Raw genomic sequence first — 12,894 nt, forward strand, 5'->3', positions numbered from 1 at the left:
TTAAGCAGGCTCCACATTCTGCCAGTGAGGAGCCTATATAGGTCTTGATCTCACAATCCTAAGATCATGACCTGAGCCAAAATCAAAAGCTGGATGCTTATCTGACTGAGCTACCCAGGCACCTCACCTTATGATTAGAATTTTAAAAAATTTTTTTATTCAAATTCAATTTAATAAATACCTACTGTATTATCAGTTTTAACAGTAGAATATAGTGATGCATCAGTTGCATACAACACCCAGTGATCATTATCATTATCATTACCATTATCATGTCCTCCTTAATGTTCATCCCTCCATCCCCCATCCCTCTGTCCACTTTCCCTCCAACAACACTCAGTTTGTTTCCAAGTGTTAAAAGTTTCTTACGGTTTGCCTCCCTCTTTGTTTTCATATTATTTTCTCCCCTCCCTTCTCCTATGTTCATCTGTTTTGTTTCTTAAACTCCACCTGAGTGAAGTCATATGGTATTTGTCTTTCTCTGACTTATTTTGCTTAGTATAATACCCTCTAGTTCCATTTGCATGATTTCATTCTTTTTGATGGCTCAGTAATATTCCAGTGTGTGTGTATGTGTGTACACACAACTTCTTTATCCATTCATCTGTCAAGAGACAGATGGACTCTTTCCTTAGTTTGGCTATTGTGGACAATGCTGCTATAAACACTGGGGTACATGTGCCCTTTCAAATCACTATGTTTGCATCCTTTGGAAAAATATTTAATAGTGCAATTGCTGAGGCATAAGGTAGCTCTATTTTTAACTTTTTGATGAACCTCTATGTTTTCCAGAGTAGTTGTACCAGTTTGCATTCCCATCAACAGTGTAAGAGAGTTCCCCTTCTCTGCATCCTCGCCAACATCAGTTGTTTCCTGACTTGTTAATTTAAGCCATTCTGACCCGTGTGAGGTGGTTATTTCATTGCGGTTGTGATTTGTATTTCTCTGATGCCAAATGATGTTAAGCATTTGTTCATGTGTCTCTTGGCCATTTGTAGGTCTTCTTTGGAGAAAGACTAAACATTTTAGAACAAAAACTTAGAGCCTAAAAATCTAAAAAAAAATCATAATGCACTTTAGATCTATTTTTGAGCTGAATAATAAAAATGCTCCATATAAACTGTGGCACGTAACTAAAACAATAACTAAAGGAAAATGTACAGGCTTATAATATGTACTAAAGAAGAAATGATGAAAATTAGTGAGCTAAGCACCCACCTCAAGTTAGAAAAAGAACAATATAAACCCAAAGAAAATAGAAGACAGTAAAAAAAGATAAGCATTCAAAAGTGAGGATCAAGGGGTGCCTGGGTAGCTCAGTGGGTTAAAGCCTTTGCCTTCAGCTCAGGTCATGATCCCTGGGTCCTGGGATCGAGCCCCACGTCAGGCTCTTTGCTCAGCAGGGAGCCTGCTTCCCCCCATCTCTCTGCCTGCCTCTCTGCCTACTTGTAATCTCTATCTGTGAAATAAATAAATAAAATCTTAAAAAAAAAAAAAAGTGAGGATCAACAGGGCCCAAACTAGTTTTTATGAAGACTAAAGATATACACAAATTTTTGTTGAGTCTGATGCAAGACAAAGGGTACAAAAAGCCAACTACAGATATGAAACTATTTATATCCACTACAGATCATACAGACTTTTTCTACTGGAGTAAAATTTACAAAAATCAGTGTAAAAGGAAATAGAACAGTTGAACAGTCTTACAGTCATTAAAGAAATTAAATCAGTAATTTTTAAACTTTCAAAAAAGAAAACTACAAGTACAGATGGCATCACCCACAGGTTCTCCAAATATTCCAGGAAGAAATAACTCCAATTTTAAACACATCCTTCCAGAGAAAAGAATAAAAGCGTAAACTCCCTTTTAAATTGGCTAACCTAACCCTGATTTCAAAACCTGTAAAGAACATTATGAGAAAAATATCACAAGCAGTTGTTTACCTACAAGCGTAAATACATGAATCTTAAATTATGCCATGCAAAATCCATTAATATACAATCACGGGAAAAAGTCGGTTTAATTCGGTAATTGAAGGCAGGTTTAACACTAGGAAATCAATTGAAAGGGGTCACAGTAGAAGATTTAAAAGCAAAACAACACAAGCGTCTCAATGGATCCAAAGAGAGCATGATAAAATTCACCTAGTCATAATTAAAAAACAGAACTCTTAGCAAACCAGGAACAGAAAGACGACTTTCGTAGTGTAAGAGAGGATAGTTGAAAAAAACCAAACACCAAAAGATCCCCCCAAAACTAGAGCATTTACGTGTAAGAATGAAATGTTGCAAGTTTGCACTTTTAAGGATGCCAACTACTGTCAGTTGTATTCAACAATGTACTGGAGGTTCTGGCCAGTAAAGTTAGTTATGGAAAGAACTTGGAAGTAAGAAACCAACTGCCATTATTCACAGATGATAGGACTGTGTATGTAGAAAAAAATCTACACATATGTTATTAGTTTAGCAATTCTGCTGGAAATAAGCATCACTGTATAAAATTAATTCTATTTCCACACAAAATTAATCAACAGTTGGAAAAAGAATTTTTGAAAAAGAGGACACTCATAAGATTATATATATATGTATCACATGTAATTTTATAATTATAATTTTATAAAAATAAAAAATATCAAGGACCAAAATCACATCTATAAAAGATGTACTAGGCTTCTTCTTTTTTTTTTTTTTTTTTAGATTTTATTTGTTTATTTGATACAGAGAGAGATCACAAGTAGATAGAGAGGCAGGCAGAGAGTAAGGGGGAAGCAGGCTCCTTGCTGAGCAGAGAGCCTGATGCGGGGCTCGATCCCAGGACCCTGAGATCATGACCTGAGCCAAAGGCAGAGGCTTAACCCACTGAACCACCCAGGTGTCCCTGTACTAGGCTTCTTTAGTGAAAACTATAGGGGCTCCTGGGTAGCTCAGTTGGTTAAGCGTCTGTGTTAGGCTCAGGTCACGATCCCGGGGTCCTGGGACTGAACTCCACATCAGGCTCCCTGCTCAGGGGAGAGTCTGCTTCTCCCTCTCCCTCTGCCTCTCGCCCTGCTTGTGCCTTGTTTCTCTCTCCCAAATGAATAAAACATTAAAACAAAAAAAAAAACCTATAAAAGTTTCTATATTCACAGATGTTAAAGAAGATCTAAATAATAGGGAGATCCATCATGTTCAAGGATTAAGAGATTTAGAAGTGCAAAAATACCAATTTTCACCAAAATTGATCCATATACTCATTACAATCTCAGCCAAAATCCTCACAGGTTCATTGGTTTTTGTTTATTTACTTTAGTGGAACATCATAAGCTGATTTTAAAATTTATGTTAAAAACCTTTTTTTAGGGGCGCCTGGGTGGCTCAGTGGGTTAAGCCTCTGCTTTCGGCTCAGGTCATGATCCCAGGGTCCTGGGATCGAGCCCCGCATCGGGCTCTCTGCTCAGCAGGGAGCCTGCTTCCCCCTCTCTCTCCTTCTGCCTGCCTCTCTGCCTACTTGTGATCTCTGTCTGTCAAATAAATAAATAAAATCTTAAAAAATATATATATATATATTTTAAAAAAAAACCTTTTTTTATATGCATGAGACCTTTTTCTACATGACAGGCCATACTGAGGTAGTTTCCCTTAATAAACAGTGCTGAGATAATTTGGCTTAATATAAATGAATGACTGAACAAACCTGAATCCCCAGATTCTACTGTTCATAAAAAAATTCCAGGTATATTTTAGGATTAAATATGTAAGAACAAAAAAAAATTGGAAAGGTAACAGGAAATATCTTCAAAATCTTAGAATAGGGATCAAATTTTTAAAGATACAAAAAAACACTAGTTGTAAAGGAAAAGACTGACAAATTTTTAAGTGTTTTAAATAAGGCACTCTAGTCACCAAATTCACCGTTAAGTAAGTGTTAAAGGCAAGTCACAAATTTAAAAAAAAGATGTATTTGAACCACATATAATTGACAGTGGATTTGATCCAAAACATATAAACTCATACAAATTATAAACAAAGGCAGACAACCAAATGGCAAATTGGGAAAAAATGCTAGAACCTCAACACCTCAACAGAGAAAATTCAAATGGCCAACATGTATATGAAGAAGTGCACACCCTCATAAGGCACCAGGGAAACGAAAGCTGAAATGAGATACAACTATAAAGTATCAGATTGAAAAAAATCTTCAAGTCTGAAAAATCTAAATGCTGATGAACATGTGAAAGAATGGGAACTCTCATACTGTAGGTAAAGTATAAATTGAAACAAACCCTTTGGAAAAATATCCAGGTATATCTGGTATAAAGATACATACATATTCTTTAACACAGCAAATTCAACTCCTAGGAAATAATCTAATAAAAGTGCATATATATACAAGATACAGGTAAAGAAATCTACAGGGTGAAAAAAAAAAAAAGAAATCTATAGGATTACTATTTGAAATAACCAAAGATCAGAAGCCATTCATGCCTCTAAGAACAGAATGGGTAAATAAATTGAACTATAGTCAATCAACTTAATGACATATAGAAATGAAAGTCAGTAAATGATAGCTACATTTTATAATGAATAAAAACTAAAGATATGACAACAATAAATTACAGTATTTAGGGATGCAAAGTTGAATGGCAAAAGTATAAGCAAATAAGCAGTTACTCCATTAGTTAGGATAGAGGGCAGCTTGGTGGATAGCTGTAGTAGGGAAGGGCATGCTAAAGATTTCTGAAAGGCAGCCAACGTTCTGTATTTTGTCCTGAGTGCTGATTACAAAGGTGTTCATTTCACAATATTTTGTAAATTTGTACATTTATGTTTCATGTACTTTTTAACATATATTTCACACAAGAAAAGTTTTTAAAAATGAAAAGGAAGGTAAAAAAAAATTGAGTGCAGTGGTCATTTTGGGCAGAGACAGGGACTGAACAGAGGGCAGACTGGAAACTTTCAAGGAATTTGCAGTGTTCTATCCTGAAGCTGGGTGGTGGGTACACTCTTGTTTCTTCTATTAATGATACCTTAATTGTGCATGTACTTTTGATGTTATACATACTAAGTATACAAAGTACCAGTGATAAAAGAAAACTGATAAACTGGAATTCAGCACTTCAAATGACACCAACAAGAAAGCAAAAAGTCCACAAAATGTGAGAAAATACTTGCAAATCACGTAAGAGATTTGTACTCAGAATATATATAGAACTCTTTCAAACCGATAACAAGAAAATGAGTGACACAATACTAAAATGGTAACAAAGATGGATGAACTTTTCTCTAAATAAGGCATACAAAAGAGATGCGCTGATAAACAAACGAACAGATGCTCAACATCGGCAGACATTAGGGCAACGCAAATCAAAACCACACTGCGATACTACTCTATACCAAGGTGGTTATGATAAAAAAAGAGACAGTAATGAGTGTTGGGGAGGATTTGAGAAACAAAAATTTTTATTTATTGCTGGTGAGAATGTTAACATGGGGCAGCCACTTTTAAAAGAATTTAGAAGTGTCTGAAAATGTTACACACAGAGATACCATATAACCCAGCAGGTTCACTTCTAGATACCTATCTAAGAGAAACAAAAACATGCGTGCACACAAAGACAAGCACAGAAACGTTCATAGCAGCATTATTCCTAACAGCCAAAAACTGGAAAGGATCCAAATGTTCATCACCTGACAAATGGATAAAAATCTGGTATAGTAATACAAAAGAGTACTACTTGGCAACTTAAAAAAAAAAAAATTAAGATGTGTTGATGCACACAACAACATGGCTGAATCTCAACTTTACGTGTGGTCAAAGAAGCCAGACATGAAAGATCACAGTGTATAATTCCATTTATATGAAATGTCAGAATAGGCAAGTCTATACAGATATACATACAGAAAGTAGGTGAGTTGCTGCCTAAGGCTGGGGGGAAATAGGGAGTGGCTCTTAATAGGCATAAGCAATCTTCTTGGGGTGATGGAAATACTCTAGATTGTGGTGATGGCCACACAGCTCTGTAAAATACATTAAAAACCATGAAACCATACACTTAAAATGGGTGAATCTTTCGATATGTAAACTATCTCAATAAAACTTGTAGTTGTCAGGACAGCTTCCACAAGTATTGCATTTTTCTGAAAGGAAGTCTTTTAGAACTTGATCTTGCTCTATCGGCAGTTTGTTTCCTCTCTGCTCCCATATCCTTCCCTCTTTAAGGGGGAGAATAATTACAGGGGCAGAGTACCTACTGATTTTTTTTAAACATAAAACAGTATAAATCTTCAGAGATTTAAAAAAAGCATTTCAATTGCTAAATAACTGAAAATATTTCTTAGGGTTGAAGAACAAAAAGGATTCTGAAAATAAAGAAAATGGGTCATATATAATAAGCTAACTTCCAAAATTCTGAATGATGGAATCCAGAGCTTTATACCATAAACCCTGAGGTATAAGTAATTTTTAAAACAACTCAGTACAAGATAAACAATATTCTCAGAATCTTAGTTTCCACAAAGTGAATGAAACCCAGAGTACTCTTGCATCAGCTAATACAACAACCTGTTCTTTAAGGGTACATCCTTGTAAATACCTGTCTTCCTAGAAAAAACTTCTGCAGGAGGGTTGTTCTTACCGATGATGTGAGGAGGAAACTGCCGGGCCTCGTTAGTTGAGGAACTGATGTTCCTGCAATTGCCATGGCAACTGTCTGGCTTATCATGCTTCCGCTCTCACTTTCATAGTCATCAGGGGCTATACAAATTGGTCTTCCTCGTTGATTTTGAGTTTCTAGAAAAAATAAAACCAAAACAAATAACAAAATTTCCGCTTGGTTCATTAACTATTAATTAACAGTTATTGAGCAATTTCCTATTCTCTATAACTCTTTAAAAGAAAAACCTGTTAACCTGAAATATTTATCATTAGATTTTATTTTCAACAATATTTTAAACATTAACTCATTCCTACAGTAATAACTTACAGTTTTGTAGAGAACTTGCTAGTCAAAGAAGATATAATAATATAAACATTTCTGCCTTCAGATTAGGAAGCCCACTTTGGTGCTAAAAATACTGGTTGAACTACTCACTGTCAGTCCCCTAAGACACTGAGTTGGTTACCTTTGTATCACCCCTCTGTTAAGGTTCTTAATATGTAATGGGTACTCAATAAATGTTTTTGTTTTTTTTAAATGCAAACTACAGCGTTTTATTTAGGACAAATGAAGGAATCCAAGAAATTCTAAATATGGAAAGCAAGAGCAATAAAACTTTGTGAGTTCTAGTTTTTAAAAAAGCAATGTAACTTCAATTTCTTACCCCTGTGTTAACAACAAACCTAATTCTTGTTATTCAGGTAAATATTAATTTCAATTATATATATGAATAAAAATGAGACTGACGGTGGTAGACATCTGCTGTCTTTTCTTATATACATATTTTCGGATGCACAGTACAGTCTCATACCAAAAAACCTACTTTTTAATAGGTAGGTACTGAAGTGTTATAAATCATCTAAAAACTCATCATAAGAACTACTTAAGGAAAGCCTGCAGTGAATTCTCTCACGTAGTCAAAAGTTATTCAGTAATATAGTTAAATATTTACTGTTTACTTATGTCAGTGCACATTTCCTTGTATTGTTTTTCCTAAAATAAGATCTTTAAGCTTCGAGATATTTCTAAAACTTGGAAACACCGAGATTTCCTTTAGATGTGTTTTAAATACACGAAGTACCTGTAAAGTCATAAAGCTGAGGAACAGTTTCCATGATGATGCCAATCAGAGGCAGATACAACATGGCCACCCTCGCCTTTGTCTGGGGGTCAGAGTACCGTGGGTCTGAGTCGTGACTGGATAGTAAATTGTGTACCATATTGATGACTTTCTTGTGCAATCCGAACAGTCTATTTAAAAAGAAGATGAAGCAGCAGCAGCAGCAGTAAGGTCACAGAGATTAGTTAGTATCTTTAAAGCAAACAGTAACTCACAGTACTGAATCAACTTTGTTAAACTTTGCCAAATATTTGCATGTATCCTATGAAACACTTCTCATTATAAAATTAACAAATGTTTCTCTATATAAAGTAAAGATGGAGGGAAAAAGAAATGCTAAACAAATTCGCCTAGGAGTAAATCTGAATTATTTTTACACTAACTCATTAGTGCATATTCATATTAAAGAACTTAAGACCCGTTATGGTTATATTTTAAAGAAAAAAAAATCCTAAGTAGCTTCAAATCTTATTTCAAAATAGGTATTCTCACATTTATAAAAAATAAACTTTCATGTGCTTTTTCTAAGAGAAAAATCTTCTACCTAATGGATTATGCAGTCCATAGGCTGGAGGGTGGATATTGTCTTTGACTTCTCTTATTTAATTTAGCTTTCTTGCTCATCTACCTCATTTGGGTCCTACACCTTCTGTAGACTCCCAAAATCCTGAGTTTCAACTGGGTTAAAATACTCACAATCACTAACTTTTTTTTCCCCGCCTCTACTCAAATTGAAGAAACTTTGACTATGAGAACTATTCTAAGTAAACATTTGGCCAACATAGGTCCTTAAGGCTACACCTTGCAGCAGTTCCACATCTCATTCTCTCTCCTTCAGCCTCTCACCACCCATCTCAAAAAAAGATCTTGCTTCCGATTTCTGATTTTTAGGAAAGAAAAACCATTCTGGATTTGCTCTAGCCAGATCTTTAACACATCTCCACATTTATATCCCTATCATTCCTTTTGTCTCAGAAAAAGTTGTACTTCTCCCCCAAAAGTAATTTCTCCATTATGTTTAATGAACCCCATGTTTCTTCAACAGCTTCAATGCCCCCCCACTAAACTCCTCCCTTCTTTCAAATAAGCCTTTCCTATGTTGAAAACACAAGTTCACTTGAAACTAGTCTCTTCTACCTTATATACTATCTCCTAGTAATAAATTATTACAACAATTTCTCCAGTAATAAACTTCCTGAATGTCCAGTCCATAGCAACTGTTTTCATTTACTTCCTAGTATCTACTCCCTTTCTTTGGAACAAACAGTTTTTGAATGCTTACAACATGGCACTGTACTAGCTTCACCATTTAATAGCTAAATAATTTCTTAGGCCTACGTACCTTCTCTGTTTTCCTACCTACAATAGGGGGGTAATCACCTACCTCATAAGGAGGCTATGAGAATTAAGTTGCATAATTTATGTAGCATACTTATTAGCACACTGCCTTGTACACTGCTTTCCTTGGTATTTAAGATCACAATGCCAATTTCAAAGCTGGGATTGGAAACCAGGGCCATTCATCTTATCTGCCACTTCACATTGCTACATATGAAATCTAGCTGGAGATTCTTCTTCTTTCCAAATTTTTATTCAGGAAGTGTATTTTTAAACACTGTCAAGAACCACATCTAACTGACATATCTCAGATTTTATTCTCCAGTTCTCTACTTGATGCTGTCATCTTCTCTTTTCTCAATTTTTTTTCTCCAAATAGTTCCTTCCCTTTCCTCATACTCTCTCTCATTTTACCCAAATCAGATTCTAGTCATTTGCTTTTTATGTTCTCCATTTTGAATTTTTCCATTACCAGTGAGGACTTCCAAACCTGGGTGTACATTCCTTACTCTGTAGCTACTAGCCCAATGTTAACCTGCCAATAAGCTCTACCTACTCTTTATTTTTTTTTTTAAAGATTTTATTTATCTATTTGACAGACAGAGATCACAAGTAGGCAGAGAGGCAGGCAGAGAGGGAGAGAGGAAAGCAGGCTCCCTGCCAAGTGAGAGCTCGATGCGTGGCTCGATCCCAGGACCCCGAGATCATGACCTGAGCTGAAGGCAGAGGCTTAACCCACTGAGCCACGGAGGTATCCCTCCCCCTCCACTCATCTTTATAAGACTTTCATAGGTCTACATTACTCAGTCACATGCAGTTATTAAAAAATGTTTACGTAGGACCTGCAACATACTATTTTTTAAGTGTTAGGGATAAGACACTGTCCCTGTTCTTAAAGAGTTTGCTATTGCAAGAAAGAAACACAGACACAAAAATAATAATTAAGTTTAACAAATGCAGTAAAGGTATTAATCTTCTATACAACTATGTGCTACAAAATTAGCATTTAATCATATTGTTTCATAGTCTTAATTTTCTGACTATAATGAAAGTTTCTAGAGAGCAAATGTTTGATCAATATTAAAACATATTATTGCCCCCAAGGAATTATTCTTATTAGCAAGCAGATGAAGTAAAAAGAAAAACATTATTCTCAAGGACCTATCTAAGACAATATATGTTGTATTTTTTCTATATACCACTAAAGAATAGGAAATCTAGAGATTGGCTGAGAGTCTCTTAAAGTCAATTACTCATATGTTACTGAATTAACATATTTATGAATGTGCCAGACACGATTTTAAGGTATTGGAAGTGTAATAGCGAACAAAAAAGAAGAAGTGTGTGCTCTCATAAAATCACTTTATAATGGGAGGAGACAGAAATTAAGCAGCAAATTTCAGAGAAATGTTTTGTAGAAAATAAAAGAGGGTTCTATGTATAAGAATGATTGTGACAGGGCAGTGTGGCTATCATTTTGATTGGGTGGCCAGTGAAAGCCTCGCCTAGAAGATGCTATCTGAGTGGAGACCTGAAGAATCACAAGGAGCAAAAAGGTACGTGACAGTCTTACAGTAACATGAGCACTGCTTTTTTAGGCAGAGAAAAAAAAAATCCAAGTGCAAATACCCTAAGTTATGAGTAACTTTGGCATACTACACAGAAAAAAAGATTGAGATGGCTAGATTTTAGTATGTGAGGAGGGAAGATAGTGACTAAATTACACAACAATCAGATAAATAGGGCTTTGAGGACCATTACTAAAAGTCTAGATTTTAGGGACACCTGGGTGGCTCAGTCAGTTAATTGTCCTACTCTTGGTTTTGGCTCAGGTCATGGTCTTGGGGTCATGAGATCGAGCCCCATGTTGGGCTCGCCACTGAGCACAGTCTGCTTGGGATTCTTTCCTTCTTTCTCTCCCTCTCCTTCTGTCCCCCATCTCAACACCTCCCATGCTTTCTGCACACAGACATGCACTCTCTAATAAATAAAATCTTAAAAGTCTGGATTTTACCCAAAGAATAGAAAAGCACTAATTCAAAAAGATAAAAGCACCCCTATGTTTACTGCAGCATTATTTATAATAGCCAAGATATGGAAGCAACCCAAATGTCCATCAACAGATGAATAAAGAAGATGTATGTATGTGTGTGTATATACGTATATACCCACAAACACACACACACACATGAATATTCGCCATAAAAAAGAATGAAATATTGCTACTTACAACAGCATGGATGGATCTAGAGGGTATAAAGCTAAGCAAAATAAGTCAGTCAGAAAAAAACAAATACCCTATGACTTTACTCATATGTAGAATCTAGGAAACAAAACAAACAAACAAAGAAAAAAGAGATAAACAAAAAACCTAGACTCTTAGCTATGGAGAACAAACTGTTGGTTACCAGAGGGGAGGGGTTGGGAGGATGGATAAAATAGGTGATGGGTGTAAAGTACTACACTTGTGATGAGCACTGGGTGTTGTATGGAAGTACTGAATCACTATATTGTACACCTAAATGGATATTACACTGTATGTTAACTATACTGGAATTTAAATAAAGACTGTTAAGAAACTCCTAAAGATCCTATTACGAGGATTTTTTAAAAAGTGATCATTACCTAAAGGAATTATGACTACACAGACTTTTTTAAAAGCAATTATTAAGACAGAAATACCTTCTAGGGATGCTAGACCACAACACTCAAGCTATTTAAATTCAATCATCAGACAATATGCCCTTTCCTTGCTACATCAATTTCCAAAAATCCTGTACAAGTGTATACAACTTTGGAAGTTCTTAAAACCTAAGAATATTTGTTTATGGGGCATACTTTGAAATAAAATGCTACAAAGTACAATGGCAAACAATAAATTTTCTTTACAAGGAATAGAAAACCAATTCATTTTCCTCAACTGAAATGTGCCTACTATATACATCAACAAATCTATGAGTCTACCTACTAATACATACAATATTTTTTGTAACCATTAAGAAGGAAAACTACCAAATAAACCACGATATGCCACTGATTTCAAAACAAACCTCAAATTCAGAGATGATAAAGTATGAAAAAAATGGCTTTCTTAAAAATCAGTGAAATGCAGAAATACCATGGAAATGGGACTTAGTGAATACAGAGGTAGATGAAGAGTGGCGAAGACTAGTCTTTTGATTCTTAGGAAAGTAAGCGCAATACTTCTGTCCCATCATCCAAAAGCAAACTGCTACTCCACGAGGCAAAGTAACTCTACTCACCCTTCAGCATCAGGGTCTAAAATGACAGCCAATTCTGTTAAAACAAGTCCTGCCAAATAATGCTGTTGGCGGAAAGGCACAGACAATTCAAACATATTTGCAATCTTCTGGTCTTGTACGTTTGTGGAAAATCCAGAACTCTGTTTGGGAGTGAGGTAGAGGAAAACTACAATAGCTGCGCAACAAAACATCCTACAGACAGAACATTACAATAAATGCAGTATGAGCATTATCTCAAAGTAAGATACACCTCGCTTAGGGTAGTTTATTTTACATCACTATTATTCACATTGGAGAAAGTAACTGCTCTTACTTTTGGTATAGGAAGCTATGATAAAATAACACTTTAAATTATTTTCAATTTCCTTTTTCTCATATTGAAACTTTTCTTTTTTTAAATCTTTATTCTTTTAGCCATTTAATGTTTCAATATCATACCTTAAAGGAGGAAAAAAAGTAACTAAATCCAAATGATATATTATGCATTTACTGCTGAGTACAAAAGATATATTGGTAGTCAAAGCTACTGATTTCC

At 35.3% G+C, this 12,894-nt stretch overlaps 1 protein-coding gene across 3 annotated transcripts in view; it reads right to left on the reverse strand.

Moving 5' to 3' along the window:
• LOC111143676 (dedicator of cytokinesis 7) overlaps positions 1-12,894 on the reverse strand; it is a 224,750-nt gene that overhangs the window by 58,285 nt on the left and 153,571 nt on the right. For all 3 annotated transcript variants that reach the window (XM_022497507.1, XM_022497506.1, XM_022497505.1), the window contains 3 exons: positions 12,360-12,499; positions 7,720-7,889; positions 6,618-6,772 (listed from right to left, as the gene is read on the reverse strand). In XM_022497507.1, the coding sequence (XP_022353215.1) occupies positions 6,618-6,772; positions 7,720-7,889; positions 12,360-12,499 (465 nt within the window). The remainder of the gene's footprint in view (positions 1-6,617; positions 6,773-7,719; positions 7,890-12,359; positions 12,500-12,894) is intronic.

Source organism: Enhydra lutris, unplaced genomic scaffold (assembly GCF_002288905.1).
Source record: "Enhydra lutris kenyoni isolate GAN:26980312 unplaced genomic scaffold, ASM228890v2 scaffoldscaffold9, whole genome shotgun sequence".
Classification (NCBI taxonomy): domain Eukaryota; kingdom Metazoa; phylum Chordata; class Mammalia; order Carnivora; family Mustelidae; genus Enhydra; species Enhydra lutris.